This window comes from Tachyglossus aculeatus, chromosome X2, assembly GCF_015852505.1.
Source record: "Tachyglossus aculeatus isolate mTacAcu1 chromosome X2, mTacAcu1.pri, whole genome shotgun sequence".
Classification (NCBI taxonomy): domain Eukaryota; kingdom Metazoa; phylum Chordata; class Mammalia; order Monotremata; family Tachyglossidae; genus Tachyglossus; species Tachyglossus aculeatus.
In genome coordinates, this window is record NC_052100.1 from 10,571,819 (window position 1) to 10,589,148 (window position 17,330).

General features: G+C 57.0%; 1 protein-coding gene across 1 annotated transcript; it reads left to right on the forward strand.

Annotated features, from left to right (window-relative positions):
• Positions 1 to 915: 915 nt before the first annotated feature.
• Positions 916 to 17,049, forward strand: MAN2B1 (mannosidase alpha class 2B member 1). Its single transcript, XM_038771275.1, has 24 exons — positions 916 to 1,035; positions 3,380 to 3,482; positions 4,849 to 5,022; positions 5,250 to 5,443; positions 6,455 to 6,587; positions 6,674 to 6,819; positions 7,072 to 7,188; positions 7,902 to 7,984; positions 8,155 to 8,275; positions 8,828 to 8,906; positions 9,027 to 9,136; positions 9,215 to 9,322; positions 9,426 to 9,542; positions 9,710 to 9,904; positions 10,306 to 10,403; positions 10,550 to 10,673; positions 10,831 to 10,949; positions 11,032 to 11,133; positions 11,368 to 11,455; positions 15,211 to 15,291; positions 15,557 to 15,793; positions 15,885 to 16,034; positions 16,152 to 16,251; positions 16,515 to 17,049. The coding sequence occupies exons 1-24, from the start codon at positions 916 to 918 to the stop codon at positions 16,652 to 16,654; spliced, it is 3,039 nt and encodes a 1,012-aa protein (XP_038627203.1). The 3' UTR covers positions 16,655 to 17,049.
• The last annotated feature ends 281 nt before the right edge of the window (positions 17,050 to 17,330 follow it).

Sequence of the window (17,330 nt, forward strand, 5' to 3'; positions counted from 1 at the left end):
CCAGCGCTTAACAGATACCAACGTTATTATTAAAATAGAGTAGTGCCTCACTTCTCTGGGCCTCAGTTCCCGCCTCTGGAAAATGGGGGTTAAGACTGTGAGCCCCACATGGAGCAACCTCATCTCCTTGTAGTCCCCCCAGCGCTTAACAGATACCAACGTTATTATTAAAATAGAGTAGTGCCTCACTTCTCTGGGCCTCAGTTCCCGCCTCTGGAAAATGGGGGTTAAGACTGTGAGCCCCACATGGGACAACCTCATCTCCTTGTAGTCCCCCCAGCGCTTAACAAATACCAACGTTATTAAAATAGAGTAGTACCCCACTTCTCTGGGCCTTAGTTCCCTCATCTGGAAAATGGGGGTTAAGACTGTGAGCCCCACATGGGACAACCTCATCTCCTTGTAGTCCCCCCAGCGCTTAACAGATACCAACGCTATTATTAAAATAGAGTAGTACCCCACTTCTCTGGGCCTCAGTTCCCTCCTCTGGAAAATAGGGGTTAAGACTGTGAGCCCCACATGGGACAACCTCAACTCCTTGTAGTCCCCCCAGCGCTTAACAGATACCAACGTTATTATTAAAATAGAGTAGTACCCCACTTCTCTGGGCCTCAGTTTCCTCCTCTGGAAAATGGGGGTGAAGACTGTGGGCCAACCTGATGACCTGGTGTCTCCCACAGTGCTTGGCACATAGTAAGCGCTTAACAAATCCCGTCATCATCAGTATTACTTGTCGGCACTTCCTGGACGCAAAGGCCCGGGCTGCCGGGAGAGGAGCCGCCTCATTGGTCCCCGGGATGGCCCCGCCCCCTTGCCGCTCCGTGATTGGTCGGGTGGGAGCCCCGGGGGCGGGGCCTCGGGTGGTGGGGGGGTGGTCAGGCGCCGGCCGTCCAGACTAGAGCTGGCCGGGGCGTGATGGCGAGTGGCCGAGCGGGGCTAGGGGGACGACTACCGCCGTCGCCCCCGTCGCCCCTGCTGCTGCTGCTGCTGCCGTTGCTGCTGACGGCGAGGGACGCGTGTGGGTGCGGCTACGAGGTGAGACCATTAGCCCGGCTGGGGCCACCAGGCGATCCGTGGCGCAGGACCCTGTACTGAGCGCTTGGGAGAGTCCAGTACGCCAGAGTGGGTGGACCCGGGCCCGACCCACAACCAGGCCGGAGCCTGTTAGATCCCGTGGAGGGGAGTGGATTAGGAGGGCCCAATGACAATCAATCAATCAATCGTATTGAGCGCTTGGGAAGCCCAAGTTGACAACATCTAGAGACGGTCCCTCCCCAACAGTGGGCCCACAGTCTAGAAGGGGGAGACAGAGAGCAAAACCAATCATGTTAACAAAAGAAAATAGATATGTCCAAGTAAAATAAATAAACGGAGTAAGAAACGTGTACAGACGTATATACATATATACAGGTGCTGTGGGGAAGGGAAGGAGGTAAGGCAGGGGGGATGGAGAGGGGAAGGAGGGGGCTCAGTCTGGGAAGGCCTCCTGGAGGAGGTGAGCTCTCAGTAGGGCCTTGAAGGGAGAAGTGCAAGTTGGCAACATCGAGAGACGGTCCCTCCCCAACAGTGGGCTCACAGTCTAGAAGGGGGAGACAGAGAGCAAAACCAATCATACTACCTAAATAAAATAAATAGAATAGATATGTCCGAGTAAAATAAATAAATAAATCGAGTAAGAAATGTGTACAGACATATATACAGGTGCTGTGGGGAAGGGAAGGAGGCAAGGCAGAGGGGAAGGAGGGGGCTCAGTCTGGGAAGGCCTCCTGGAGGAGGTGAGCTCTCAGTAGGGCCTTGAAGGGAGAAGTGCAAGTTGGCAACATCGAGAGACGGTCCCTCCCCAACAGTGGGCTCACAGTCTAGAAGGGGGAGACAGAGAGCAAAACCAATCATACTACCTAAATAAAATAAATAGAATAGATATGTCCAAGTAAAATAAATAAATCGAGTAAGAAATATGTACAAACGTATATACATATATACAGGTGCTGTGGGGAAGGGAAGGAGGTAAGGCGGGGGGGACGGAGAGGGGAAGGAGGGGGCTCAGTCTGGGAAGGCCTCCTGGAGGAGGTGAGCTCTCAGTAGGGCCTTGAAGGGACTAACACTGATTCATCGAGTGCCCCGTGGGGGAAGGCTGCCTCTGCTTTCTGACGGGATAGTATAAAAAAACCCTGGGCACCCACTCATTTGAGAGCTCGGACCCCCAGCTCTGTCTTCACCTGCTTGGCCGGCAGAGGAGTGGGTAGCCCTGGGTACAGTCACTCATCCTAGCCCGCCTAGCCCATCAGCCTCCTTTCTGACCTCCCCACCTCCTGTATCTCCCCAATTCAGTCCATACTTCACTCCGCTGCCCGGATTATCTTTCTACAGAAACGTTCTGGGCATGTCATACCCCTCCTCAAAAATCTCTAGTGGTTGCCTAACAACCTCAGTATTGAACAAAAACTCGTCACTATTGGCTTCAAAGCCTCCCACACTTTGCCCCTTCCTACCTCACCTCCCTTCTCTCCTACATCCCAGCCCACTCACTCCGCTCCCCTGGTGCTAACCTTCTCACTGTGCCTCCATCTTATCTGTCCTGCCGTCGACCCCTGGCTCACTTCCTACCTCTGGCCTGCCCTCCCTCCTCAAACCTGCCAAACAATCACACTCCCCCCCCCGCTCAAAGCCCTACTGAAGGCTCATCTCCTCCAAGAGGCCTTCCCAGACTAAGCCCCCCCACCATGTCGCCCCCAACTCGCTCCCTTTGCTCTTCCCCCCCGCCCCGTCTCCCTGCCCCTCAGCACTTGTGAATATATGTACATATCTATAATTCTGTTTATATTGATGCCTGATTACTTGTTTTGATGTGTGTATATATCTGTAATTCTATTTATTTAATAAGTACTACTTAATGAATGAATGGGTAGGCCCTAGGGCTGCAGCAGAGGAGAGGATGAGAGCAGGTAGCCCAGGGTCATTCAGGGAAACATGGATCAACTCTTCTATTGGGTAGAGATGGGCACAGGCAGGGCTCTCAGGACTGGCTCGCCATATATCTGGGGGGCCTCGTTGCCTCTTTCCTCTGGGGAAAGAGGGCCTGCACGGGCCAGAAGGAGGGCGGTGAACTTCTCTCTGCCCAGGAGAAAAGCTGTAGAGCTGGAAGACAGTGAAGAGAGAAACCCCTGAGGTTTTCCCGAGTGGTGGGGTAGGTGGAAGAAGCAGATGGTCTGGGTGATTCCTGACCTCAGTAACTCTCTGAGTGGATTCCCTCCCGTTTCCTCCACTCCTGCCCTCCAGGGTTTGGGGCACCAGGGCTGTAAGCTTGTGGGTTTGGCTCTGTCTCTGTGGCACTTTCATTTGGCGAGTGGGACCAGAGATCTCTGCTCTCTCTTCCCAGTCCTGCCCAGCCACTCAGCCCTCCATGCTCAATGTCCACCTCCTCCCTCACACTCACGATGACGTCGGCTGGCTCAAGACTGTGGACCAGTATTTCTATGGAGGTAAGAGGCTGGCCAGTCCCCTTGACCCCCATCCCCGTCCCCTGTCCCCTCAGGCCCAAAGAGAGAGCCACCCCAGCTTTTAAAAGAGGAAACCAGGGGCGTTGGATCCCTCAGTCTGGCAGTCCCGAGTTCTGTCGCTATTGTTCCTTTTGGCTTTGGGGGTCAGAGAGAAGCGGGCGAAATCCCCCGCTGGTGAAAACCGGGGGCCTTGGGCTGCAGGGAGGCAGGGTTCAAGTCAGGCTTGGGGGAGTGGGGAAAGAGGTGAGGGGCCCAGGAAGGGTTCTGGGGAGGGACGGACCAGAGCAAGGTTTCTGGGAATCAAAAATGGGAACCTTGCACAACTCTGCAACCTTGCCTGGCGTGCTGGAGCTTCTGGGCATTATTGTCTGCATATCTACCACGAGAAGCAGTGTGGCCTAGTGGATAGAACACAGGCCTGGGAGTCAGAAGGATCTGGGTTCTAATCCCGGCTCTGCCACGTGTCTGCTGTGAGATCTTGGCCGAGACACTTCACTTCTCAGTGCCTCGGTTACCTCATCTGTAAAAAAAAAAATGGGGATTAAGAGTGTGAGTCCAATGTGGGACAAGGGACTGTGTCCAACCTGATTAACTGGTATCTACCCCAGCACTTAGAACAGTGCTTGGCACATAGTAAGTGCTTAAGTACCAGATCGTTATTATTATTATTATTATTATTATTTACCAGGCCCCTGAGCAGCGTGGCTCAGTGGAAAAGAGCATTGGCGTTGGAGTCAGAGGTCATGGGTTCAAATCCCAGCTCTGCCAATTGTCAGCTCGGTGACTTTGGGCAAGTCACTTAACTTCTCTGTGCCTCAGTGACCTCATCTGTAAAATGGGGATGAAGACTGTGAGCCCCCCGTGGGACAAACTGATCATCTTGTAACTTCCCCAGTGCTTAGAACAGTGCTTTGCACATAGTAAGCACTTAATATATGCCATCATTATTTTATTATTATGTGCACACAAGTTCCACCAGCATCCCGGGGGTGCCCGGGTCTGGAAAGATATAACCTTTTAGCTGGAGCCCGAGCCAATCGTCCAGTGGCTGGCTCTAGCCTAGCTAAAGGGCCCGTTAGCATGTGTCCCTTGGCTTGCTTTGGACCTCCCAAGCCTTTAGTTTGGGCTGCTCAATAAATCCTATCATTGCTACCTCTGCTGTATTGGGCTAAGACTGGCTCACCCAGGAATCTACCAGGGGAGGGGAAGAATGCTGGGGGGAGACTAGGGGGCTGGCTTGTCCCCTCCTCTCCCCGTTACGCAGTCCTAAGTGGATTGTCCCTGCTCAGCACTGCCCGACGGGGAGAGTCGGCATGGTCTGAGCAGCCGGGCTCTTTGGTACCTGTAGCGCGGAATGACATCCAGCACGCGGGGGTGCAGTACATCTTGGATTCGGTGGTGCCCGCTCTTCTGGCTGATCCCACGCGGCGCTTCGTGTATGTGGAGGTCGCCTTCTTCGCCCAGTGGTGGCACCAGCAGACGCCCCAGATGCAAAAGGCGGTGCGGGAACTAGTGGACCAGGGTGAGTGGCCGGAAGGGCCGGGGGCCAGCGCGGCAGGTCATCCTGGAGACCTGGGCCGTGGCACTCGGTTCCGACGGGGAGGAGGGCGAGGGTGGACATGCTGGCTAGGTGGGAGGGTGGGTGTCCGGCTGAATGAAGGTGACTGAGCATCTTCGGGGGGGTGTGGTGGGGGGGGGGGTCCCTCCTTCCTTGCCCAGTCCCCCTGGGGCTCCCCTGACTGCCCGCAGGGAGGCTAGAGTTTGCCAACGGCGGCTGGTGCATGAACGACGAGGCGGCGAGCCACTACAACGCCATCATCGACCAGCTAAGCCTGGGGCTGCGCTTCCTGAAGCGCACATTTGGGAGCTGCGGCCGGCCTCGGGCCGCCTGGCACATCGACCCCTTCGGCCACTCCCGGGAGCAGGCTTCGCTCTTCGCCCAGGTCTGGCCCGCCCGGCCTTGTTCTCCGCTCTCCGTTCTCCCTGACCTCCCACACTCACACATGCACGTGGGAGAGAGCGAAACCCAATGCATACCCCAGTCCCGGAAAGGGCAGCTCAGCCCCAGCTCTGTCGTGGGGTCCGACGAGAACAAAAGGAAATAACTGCAGTATTTGTTAGGTGCTTACTAAGGGCCAAGCACTGTACTGAGCGCTGGGGTAAATACACGACAGTCAGATTGGACACAATTCCTGCCCCAACAAGGGACTCGGTCTAAGCGGGAGGGAGAACAGGTCCTTAATACCCACTTTACAGATGAGGCAACTGAGGCCTGGAGCAGTTAAGTGACTTGACCCAAGGCCACGCTGCAGGGAGATGGTGGAGTTGAGATTAGAACCCAGGTCCTTCAGACTCCCATGCCTGGGCTCTTAGCTTCCGCTTTGTAATCATCAGAACTGGAACAGGAAATTGGTTTTATTGGTGCACTGCTCTGGACCATTCCCCCTTCTGGACCATTCCCATATAATGATGACATTTACTAAGCGCTTACTATGTGCAAAGCACTGTTCTAAGCGCTGGGGAGGTTACAAGGTGATCAGGTTGTCCCACGGGGGGCTCACAGTCTTAATCCCCATTTGACAGATGAGGTAACTGAGGCCCAGAGAAGTGAAGTGACTTGCCCAAAGTCACACAGCTGACAAGTGGCGGAGCCAGGATTTGAACCTATGACCTCTAACTCCAAAGCCCTTGCTCTTTCCACTGAGCCACGCTGCTTCTCACATATATATATAAAAGGTATATATTGTATATATGTATATATATATATGTGTATATAAAAGGCTGATCCCACAACTTTTATACACACACGCACTCTCTCTCTCTCTCTCTCTCTCTCTCTCTCTCTCTCTCTCTCTCTCTCTCTCTCTCTCTTTTCTCCCTTCTCTCTTCTCTCTTCTCTCCCCCCACCCCAGCCCAGTGAACTGGCTCTGAAAGCCCCTCCCCTCCCCTTCTAGATGGGTTTTGATGGCTACTTCTTCGGTCGCCTGGACTACCAGGACAAGAAGAACCGGGAAAGCAAGCAGGAGATGGAGCAGATCTGGAGGGCGAGTGCCAGCCTGGAGCCTCCCGCTGCCGACCTCTTCACCAGTGAGTGCCCCATGCAGCGGGTGGAGGTGGGAGCAGAGGTAGTCGGGGGGAGGGCCAAGCGAGGCCTAACCAGTCGACGCCCCCAGGCATCCTCCCCAATGGTTACAATCCCCCACTGGGCTTGTGCTGGGACGTGCTCTGCTCTGACAACCCTGTGATGGACGATCCCGGGAGCCCGGAGTACAACGCTGACGAGCTGGTCACCTACTTCCTCAAGACAGCCGCCACCCAGGTCGGGGAGCCGTGGGGGCAAGGCTGGACACCTATAGGGGGGCAATGGGGTGTGGGCTCTGGGCCCTCCCACCGTCTAGGAGAGTTGAACTCTGGAAGTAGGGGCTGTACAGCCATCTTACAGTAGGGATGCATGCGTGTGTGTGTGTATGTGTGTGCACGCACACACATGGGGTGGGAGGGGAAGGAGGGGGCTGGTAGCTCCCTCCTTCTGTCCTTTACCTCCCTCCCCGTCTCACTCTGCCCCCCTCAGGCCACGCACTACCGCACTAACCACATCGTCATGACCATGGGCTCCGATTTCCACTATGAGAATGCCAACCTGTGGTTCAAGAATATGGATAAGCTGATCCGCCTTGTAAACGCCCAGGTCAGAGAGTTACTAGTGATGATGATGATAATAATGATGGTATTTGTTAAGCGCTTACTGCGTGCCAAGCACTGATCTAACCTCTGGGGGGGTAATAGTAATAATAATAATAATGATTATGGTATTTGTTAAGCACTTACTATGTGCCAAGCACTGTTCTAAGCGCTGGGGTAATCAGGTTGTCCACGTGGGGCTCACAGTCTTAATCCCCATTTTTCAGATGAGGTAACTGAGGCGCAGAGCAGTTAAGTGACTTGCCCAAAGTCACACAGCTGATAAGTGGCGGAGCTGGGATTAGAACCCGTGACCTACAGCTCCCAAGCCCGTGCTTTTTCCACTAAGCCAGGCTGTTCCCAATGTAATAATGATATAATATAATAATGATTGTGGTGTTCGTTAAGTGTCTCGTGTGTCAAGAGCCGTACTAAGTGCTGGGGTCGGTACAGGTTCAATCTGGTCGAACACAGACCCTGTCCCACGTGGGGTTCACAGTTTAAAGGGAAGGGAGAACAGGTTTTTCATCCCCATTTGACAGAGGAGTTGAGTGATTTGCCCAACGGAGGAGGGCTGAGGGGGTGCCAGAGGTACCTGGAGTGAGGCCCCCATGCCGTGGTTTTTAATTGGGCCCCAGTGCTCTTTTTCCCTTGCCCTCCCCCCTAGTATCATCAGCCCCAACCCCCTCTCCACACTCGCTCCGCTCTCTCCGTCTCCAGCAGCAAAATGGTAGCCGGGTCCACGTCCTCTACTCCACTCCAAGCTGCTACCTCGGGGCGCTCAACAAAGCCAACTTGACCTGGTAACGAGGAGGTGCGGGAGGGACAGGGGACCTAGGGCCAGGGTGAGAGGGTGGGAGCCAGGCCTGAGGTCCAGGAGGCAAGGGCTGGGTGGGGGCAGGACGGAGTGTCTCCGGGTTGGAGTTGGTGGGGAGCAAGTGGGAAGCGGGACGAGCCCTACCCCATCCTCCAGGTCCTTGAAGCGGGATGACTTCTTCCCGTATGCGGACGGCCCCCACCAGTTCTGGACAGGATACTTCACCAGCCGCCCCGCCCTCAAACGCTACGAGCGGCTCAGCAACAACTTCTTGCAGGTGGGGACGGGCCGGGGGCAGCGGGAGTCGAAGCTTCAGTCAGTGGTATTTACTGAACGCTTACCGTGTGTAGAGCTCTGTACTGAGCTCTTGGGAGAATACAGTACAACCGAGTTGGTAGACCCGATCCCTGCCCACAAGGAGCCGACAGCCTAGGGGAACCCCCTGCATCCCTCCCCGCCACCAAATATCTCCTTCCTCCTCTCGGAGCTACAGGTCAGGCCTCCTGCCAGTTCCCCCGTCTCCACATTCCTGAGGCTACGAGACCCCTCTTCGCCCCCAATACCCAGCCCTCGATTTTCCTTACCCCCTTCTCTTTCCCACAGACCCCTGTGGACCTCACCTCTCCACCCACTAAGAGCATTAGATCCCTCCCACTCCTGGACTGCAGCGGTCTCCCTCCACCCCCGCCCCCTCCACCCCCTTTGGGGTCGAGGGTTAGCAGTCGAGCTCACCGGTCCCGGGGCCCCGCTCGACCGCATCCGCCCTGCCGATTCTGGCCGGGTTCGGCCGGGGATTTGCGCTCACCACTCCCATCCCCATCTTCCCCAGGTGTGTAACCAGCTGGAGGTGCTGGCAGGGCCAGCAGCCGTGGCGGGACCCTATGGATCGGGAGACAGCAGCCTGCTCAGTGAGTGATATGGTCGCGGGCGGGGCGGAGAAATCCCACCTCCTTCCCTCCCCCTCTCTGGCCCGTCGCGTTTACCGTCCCCCTTGCCCACCCCTCTCTCTCTCTGCCCCCACCCGCTAGGAGAGGCCATGGCTGTGGCCCAGCACCACGACGCCGTCAGCGGCACCTCCAAACAGCATGTGGCCGACGACTACGCTTGGCAACTGGCAAGAGGCTGGAAGTCGTGCCAGGTGTGCCCACCTCTTCAAGGGGCCGGCGGGGAGGTGGGAGCCCCCCCCCCCACCCCCAGTGACCGATACGCGTCTCAGGTGGTGGTGAGCAACGCGCTGGCCAGCCTGGGACGCACCAAGATGGATTTCACCTTCTGCCACGGACTCAACATCAGCGTCTGTCCCCTGAGCGAGGGGGCTGCCAGTGTGAGCCACTGGGTGTGGGGGGAACGGGACTTGGGTGCTGGGGGTCCCGGGAGGGTGGGGCCGGGCAGGTCTGAGTCCCTGCCTCGTCCCACTGTTCCCGCAGTTCCACACCATCCTCTACAATCCTTTGGGCCGGCGGGTGAGCTGGCCCGTGCGACTGCCCGTGAACGGCACCGCCTATAAGGTGCGGGACCCTGGCGGACAGCCCGTCCCCAGTCAGGTGCGTGGAGGCAGGAAGCAGGCCCCTCACCCCCGCTTTGCTGGATCCCCTTGGAGTCTGCTTGCTGCTCCTGGAGGAACAGGCGGGAGGAGGGCTTTCTTCTCTGGGGCTAACGACTCCTCCCTTCCCCCCTCCCCGCCCCACTGAACCCGCTTCCTTCTCGCCAGGTGGTGCCTGTGTCTAATTCCACCCGGGCGGTGAGGGGAGACCAGGGAGCCGCCCCCCGGGAGCTCCTCTTCTTGGCCTCTGCTCCTGCCCTTGGCTTCAGCATTTACACCGTGACCTCTGTCACCAGCCGGGTCCCCTCTTCTCGGGCCTCCGAGCCCCTCCTTGTGACCCAGCCCCAGCAGATTCAGAATGAGGTGAGGAGGGGAAAGGGGAAGGTGGAGGGGAGGGGGACGGAGGAGGAGGAGGACAAACAGCAGCAACCCGTGAAGTAGGCACAGTCGCTCCGGCTTTCAACCTGTCTGCCCCGAGGCAGCGTGGCCTGGTGGAAAGATCTCTGACCTGGGAGTCAGAGGGACCTGGGTTCGGTGCCCGACCCTGCCACTTCCCTGCTGCGTGACCTTGGGCCAGTCACTTAACTTCTCTGTGCCTCAACTTGCTCATAAAAAGACTTTGAGCCCCATGGGAGACAGGGACTGTGTCCGTCCCAGTTAACTTGTGTCTTAGCGCCACAGCGCTTAGGACCGTGCTGGGCACAGATAAGCGCTTAGCAAGTACCACAGCGCTGACTGTTATTGCCGTCTGCTCCCACCCCCAGCATCTCCGGGTCCTCTTTGATCCTGTTACCGGGCTGTTGAGTGAGATCCAGAACCTGGACTCGGACATCTCCCTGCCAGTCAGCCAGGCCTTCTACTGGTGAGCGCAGGGGTGAGGCGAGGGGGTGGGATTTGCCCGTCTCCTCTCCGGGACCTGGAGTTGCCTGGCCCAGACGTGGCTCTGGCTTTGGACCGTGAGGGGACGGGGTGGGGTCGGAGGGGGGCAAGTTGACACTCCCACCTCAGGTACAACGCTAGCGTTGGCAATGCCCAGAGTGCCCAGGCCTCAGGCGCCTACATCTTCAGACCCAACCGCTCTGAGCCATTCCCTGTGAGTCCCAGGGGCCGTGTGCAGACCCAGCTCCTGCAGGTATGGGGCCAATGGTAGGAAGAGGGGTTGGGTTGGGGACGCGGGAAGCAGGCTGGCCAAGGTGTCTTTGGGCTGCTATGAAATCTGGGGTGCTGAGTGCCTGACTTCCAGGGGTGTGGCCCAGACTCAGCTCCCTCACCCCACTTCCTCCCCCCAGACGCCGCTGGTTCAGGAAGTTTATCAGAACTTCTCGGCCTGGTGCTCCCAGGTGGTCCGGCTGCGACCTGGGCAGCGGCACGTGGAGCTGGAGTGGACGGTGGGACCCCTGCCCGTCGAGTGAGTGACGGGCTTGGGGGAGGGGGCGGGGGAGCTGGACCGGGGCTGGCCGGGGGCAGGGTCTCACCTGATCTCCCCACAGGGATGGCTGGGGTAAGGAGGTCATCAGCCGCTTCGACACACCCCTGGAGAGCAAGCTGCGCTTCTATACGGACAGCAATGGCCGGGAGATCCTGGAGCGGAGGTCTGTGTTTGGGGGTGGGGCGATGCAGGGGGGGGGGGGCGGGGGACCTGTGGGGGTCATAGCTGCTGCCCAGGAGCCACCCCCACATTCCTGTCCCTCTCCTTTTTGTGACCTCCACCAGCTGGACTCCTGCCTGAGATGCCCCCCCCGCCCACCCTCCGGGGGTCCTTAAAGGGCAAGGCTAGGCCCCGGCCCAAGGGCTCCTCTGACACCTACCTCTTCCTCCCGCCCAAGGTATGACCACCGGCCCAGCTGGAACCTAAACCAGACGGAGCCCGTGGCCGGAAACTATTATCCCGTCAACAGTCGTATCTACATCAAGGTACCGGCCCCAGGCCTCCTCCCTCCCCTCGGCCAGGCCCCCTTCCTCTTCACCTCCCCGCCAACCCAAGCCCACCACCACCTTTCTCCCCATCCCATCATCATCGTCATCATCATCAATCGTATTTATTGAGCGCTTACTGTGTGCAGAGCACTGTACTAAGCGCTTGGGAAGTACAAGTTGGCAACATATAGAGACAGACCCTACCCAACAGTGGGCTCACAGTCTAAAAGGTAGTCACAAGGTTTCTGCTGCATAGGGATGGGGCATGGGCCTGGAAGTCACAAGGTTTGCTGGCATTTCTCTGCTGCATAGGGATGGGGTACGGGCCTGGTAGTCACAAGGTTTGCTGCCATTTGTCTGCTGCATGGGGTTAGGGCACGGGCCTGGGAGTCATCATCATCAATCATATTTATTGAGCGCTTACTGTGTGCAGAGCACTGTACGAAGCGCTTGGGAAGTCCAAGTTGGCAACATATAGAGACAGTCCCTACCCAACAGTGGGCTCACAGTCTAAAAGGTAGTCACAAGGTTTCTGCTGCATAAGGATGTGGCATGGGCCTGGGAGTCACAAGGTTTGCTGCCATTTGTCTGCTGCATAGGGATGGGGTACGGGCCTGGGAGTCACAAGGTTTGCTGCCATTTGTCTGCTGCATGGGGTTAGGGCACGGGCCTGGTAGTCATCATCATCAATCGTATTTATTGAGCGCTTACTGTGTGCAGAGCACTGTACTAAGCGCTTGGGAAGTACAAGTTGGCAACATATAGAGACAGTCCCTACCCAACAGTGGGCTCACAGTCTAAAAGGTAGTCACAAGGTTTCTGCTGCATAGGGATGGGGTACGGGCCTGGGAGTCACAAGGTTTGCTGCCATTTGTCTGCTGCATAGGGATGGGGTACTGGCCTGGTAGTCACAAGGTTTGCTGCCATTTGTCTGCTGCGTGGGGTTAGGGCACGGGCCTGGGAGTCATCATCATCAATCGTATTTATTGAGTGCTTACTGTGTGCAGAGCACTGTACTAAGCACTTGGGAAGTCCAAGTTGGCAACATATAGAGACAGTCACTACCCAACAGTGGGCTCACAGTCTAAAAGGTAGTCACAAAGTTTCTGCTGCATAGGGATGGGGCATGGGCCTGGGAGTCACAAGGTTTGCTGCCATTTGTCTGCTGCATAGGGTTGGGGTATGGGCCTGGGAGTCACAAGGTTTGCTGCCATTTGTCTGCTACATGGGGTTAGGGCACGGGCCTGGTAGTCATCATCATCAATCGTATTAATTGAGCGCTTACTGTTTGCAGAGCACTGTACTAAGCACTTGGGAAGTCCAAGTTGGCAACTTATAGAGACGGTCACTACCCAACAGTGGGCTCACAATTTAAAATGTAGTCACAAGGTTTCTGCTGCATAGGGATGGGGCATGGGCCTGGGAGTCACAAGGTTTGCTGCCATTTGTCTGCTGCATGGGGTTAGGGCACGGGCCTGGGAGTCATCATCATCAGTCGTATTTATTGAGCGCTTACTGTGTGCAGAGCACTGTACTAAGCGCTTGGGAAGTCCAAGTTGGCAACATATAGAGACAGTCCCTACCCAACAGTGGTCTCACAGTCTAAAAGGTAGTCACAGGTTTCTGCTGCATAGGGATGGGGCATGGGCCTGGGAGTCACAAGGTTTGCTGCCATTTGTCTGCTGCATAGGGATGGGGTACTGGCCTGGTAGTCACAAGGTTTGCTGCCATTTGTCTGCTGCATGGGGTTAGGGCACGGGCCTAGTAGTCATCATCATCAATCGTATTTATTGAGCGCTTACTGTGTGCAGAGCACTGTACTAAGCGCTTGGGAAGTCCAAGTTGGCAACATATAGAGACAGTCCCTACCCAACAGTGGGCTCACAGTCTAAAAGGTAGTCACAGGTTTCTGCTGCATAGGGATGGGGCATGGGCCTGGGAGTCACAAGGTTTGCTGCCATTTGTCTGCTGCATAGGGATGGGGTACGGGTCTGGTAGTCACAAGGTTTGCTGCCATTTGTCTGCTGCATGGGGTTAGGGCACGGGCCTGGTAGTCGTCATCATCAATCGTATTTATTGAGCGCTTACTGTGTGCAGAGCACTGTACTAAGCACTTGGGAAGTACAAGTTGGCAACATATAGAGACGGTCCCTACCCAACAGTGGGCTCACAGTCTAAAAGGTAGTGACAAGGTTTCTGCTGCATAGGGATGGGGCATGCGCCCAGGAGTCACAAGGTTTGCTGCCATTTGTCTGCTGCATAGGGATGGGGTACGGGCCTGGTAGTCACAAGGTTTGCTGCCATTTGTCTGCTGCATGGGGTTAGGGCACGGGCCTGGGAGTCATCATCATCAATCGTATTTATTGAGTGCTTACTGTTTGCAGGGCACTGTACTAAGCGCTTGGGAAGTACAAGTTGGCAACATATAGAGACAGTCCCTACCCAACAGTGGGCTCACAGTCTAAAAGGTAGTCACAAGGTTTCTGCTGCATAGGGTTGGGGTACGGGCCTGGGAGTCACAAGGTCTGCTGCCATTTGTCTGCTGCATAGGGATGGGGTACGGGCCTGGGAGTCACAAGGTTTGCTGCCATTTGTCTGCTGCATGGGGTTAGGGCACGGGCCTGGTAGTCATCATCATCAATCGTATTTATTGAGCGCTTACTGTGTGCAGAGCACTGTACTAAGCACTTGGGAAGTACAAGTTGGCAACATATAGAGACAGTCCCTACCCAACAGTGGGCTCACAGTCTAAAAGGTAGTCACAAAGTTTCTGCTGCATAGGGATGGGGCATGGGCCTGGGAGTCACAAGGTTTGCTGCCATTTGTCTGCTGCATAGGGATGGGGTACGGGCCTGGTAGTCACAAGGTTTGCTGCCATTTGTCTGCTACATGGGGTTAGGGCACGGGCCTGGGAGTCATCATCATCAATCGTATTTATTGAGCGCTTACTGTGTGCAGAGCACTGTACTAAGCGCTTGGGAAGTCCAAGTTGGCCACATATAGAGACAGTCCCTACCCAACAGTGGTCTCACAGTCTAAAAGGTAGTCACAAGGTTTCTGCTGCATAGGGATGGGGTACGGGCCTGGGAGTCACAAGGTTTGCTGCCATGTGTCTGCTGCATGGGGTTAGGGCACGGGCCTGGGAGTCACAAGGTTTGCTGCCATTTGTTTGCTACATGGGGTTAGGGCACGGGCCTGGGAGTCATCATCATCAGTCGTATTTATTGAGCGCTTACTGTGTGCAGAGCACTGTACTAAGCACTTGGGAAGTCCAAGTTGGCCACATATAGAGACAGTCCCTACCCAACAGTGGTCTCACAGTCTAAAAGGTAGTCACAAGGTTTCTGCTGCATAGGGATGGGGTACGGGCCTGGGAGTCACAAGGTTTGCTGCCATTTGTCTGCTGCATAGGGATGGGGTACGGGCCTGGGAGTCACAAGGTTTGCTGCCATTTGTCTGCTGCATGGGGTTAGGGCACAGGCCTGGGACTCATCATCATCAATCGTATTTCGTATTTATTGAGCGCTTACTGTGTGCAGAGCACTGTACTAAGCGCTTGGGAAGTACAAGTTGGCAACATATAGAGACTCCCAAGCACCAGGGTGTCCATTCCCCTCACCTCCCTGGTCCTGCCTTTTCTCTCTGTTTTTGCTGGGTGGAAGAGGGTGGGAAAGGGGAGGGAGATGATCCGACCCCTTGAGCTCGCCCCAGATTCTGCCCCAATCGCTCCCCTCCATTCCTCTGACCCTTAGGACAAGCAAGTGCAGCTGAGCGTGCTGACCGATCGCTCCCAAGGAGGCAGCAGTCTCCGGGAGGGGTCTCTGGAGCTCATGGTGAGCACCTCTGGGCTGAGGGTTGTGGGGAGGCGCCTTGCTCCCCACCACCGGCTGCTGGCCATCTTGAAGGCTCTAGTGCTGGGCCTGGGGAGAAGGAAGAAGAGCTGGAGAGGGGCCGGGATTCCAGGGAGGGGAGGTGGGGGGGAGCAAGCTAAGCAAGCATGTGACCTGACCTTCCAGGACCCCTCTCTGAGCCGAAGGTGCTTGTCCTCCCCTCCCCCGATCCAGCCCTGAGTCCTCTGACCTCCCTCTCTGCTCGCAGGTGCATCGGCGGCTGCTATATGATGATGACAGAGGGGTGGGGGAGCCACTCCTGGAGCCCGGCACAAACCAGGAGGGGTTGGTGGTGCGGGGGCGGCACCTGGTGCTCGTGACCCCCACCCAGTCCGCTGCCTCGGCCCACCGGCTCCTGGCCCAGCAGGAATTCATGGCACCCCAGCTCCTCCTGGCCCCCCATGGGGGCACCCCCTACCATCCAGCCACCCTTGGCTTGACACAGGTGAGGGAGGTGGGGTGGGGCCAGGTACAGACCGGAGAGAGAGCTGAGCGCCCCCACCCCTCCCGGCTAAGCCTCCGCGATTCTCCCCTAGTTTTCGGGCCTGAAGCGAGAGTTACCACCCCAGATTCACCTGTTGACCTTGGCCCACTGGGGCCCAGACACCGTTCTCCTGCGCCTGGAGCACCAGTTTGAGTCGGGGGAGTGTGCCAACCTGTCCCTGCCCGTCACCCTTAACCTACAGGTGCTGTCCTGGGTGGGGGCGGGGGGAGGGGGCGGTCCCCTAAAGCCCCCAGATCAGGTTGCCGGCCTGGACTCGCCGGCAGAGTCGATCGCTCTCTCCTCTCCCTCCTTTCCCCAGGACCTGTTCACCTTCACCATCACCGCCCTCGAGGAGACCACCCTGGGGGCCGATCAGGCCAAAGCCAAGATGAGCCGCCTGCAGTGGAGAGAGTGTGCCAGTGAGGCTTGGGTAGCTGGGGGGCGGATCTGGGGGATACCCGGGAGGAGGGCTCAGGAGTCAGATGGGCATGGACCCTGTCCCAGAATGTGCAGAGTTTAGGGGCGGGGCCCGCACAGCAGATTTGGGAGTCGGGGCGAAGCAGGGTCGGGGGAGAGTTGCGGGGGTGGGGCAGGTCCCTCGGGAGTGGGAGCGGGCTGTATTTTGTTGAGTGCCATGTCCTGAGAAAGAATACTCCTTGTTGCTTCCTTCCCCTTATGTCAGACTCCTCTGCCTGTGGCCACCAGTCCGGGCCGCCTCCACCGGACCCCTTGACCGTCACCCTGCAGCCCATGGAGATCCGGACTTTCTTGGCCACCGTCCAGCAGCTGCCGTCCCTGCCCGGGCAGGCCAGGGTAGTGTAGCCGTGGGCCACCCCCTGCTGAGCCCTGTGTCGGGCACTGCAGACCAACTGCTACCAACTGCTCCCACCAATTGCTACCACTAAGATGATCTGAGCAGCCCCCATCCTTCTCTCTGAGTCTCATCGCCTTGGGGTAGGCACAACCTTCTCCTCCGCCCTCCCCTTGGTGACTGGGCCGAGAGCGGAAAACACGACACCCTGAGAGGACAGACTGGGCAATGTGGGCACTGAGCAGGGCCAGGGAGAAGACTCCCTCAGACTGCGCCCGGCCCTCTGTTACCCCATCCATAGCTGTACACCTTCCCACCACCCCTCATCCTGTCCCTGGAAGAATATTCCTCCCCACTCCTCCCCCGCCACCGCTACCAATGAGCCAATAAAGTATTTCCCTTCTGAGCCTGGGTGCTTGGCTTGATGTCCCTGAGGGAAGCAGAGGCCCAGTGAGGCAGAGGAGGGGAGTAGACCAGGAACCCTAATCCAGGGCAAATCTGTATCACTTGGCTCTTCTAGTGCTGACCTTCTCACTGTGCCTCCATCTCGCCTCTCTCACCACCAACCCCAGCCCCCGCTCTGCCTCTGACCTGGCACTCCCTCCCTCCTCAAATCTGACAAACAATTACTCTTTCCCCCTTCAAAACCGTATTCAAGGCACATCTCCTCCAAGAGGCCTTCCCAGA

What these genes read in the sequence shown, in the direction of transcription:
- MAN2B1 (XM_038771275.1), top strand. Translation starts at nt 916, where the DNA reads ATGGCGAGTGGCCGAGCGGGGCTAGGGGGACGACTACCGCCGTCGCCC. An exon ending in TCCGCCTTGTAAACGCCCAG is followed by an intron (nt 7,189 to 7,901) that starts GTCAGAGAGTTA and finishes CTCCGTCTCCAG; the next exon opens with CAGCAAAATGGTAGCCGGGT. An exon ending in GTGGGACCCCTGCCCGTCGA is followed by an intron (nt 10,950 to 11,031) that starts GTGAGTGACGGG and finishes ATCTCCCCACAG; the next exon opens with GGATGGCTGGGGTAAGGAGG.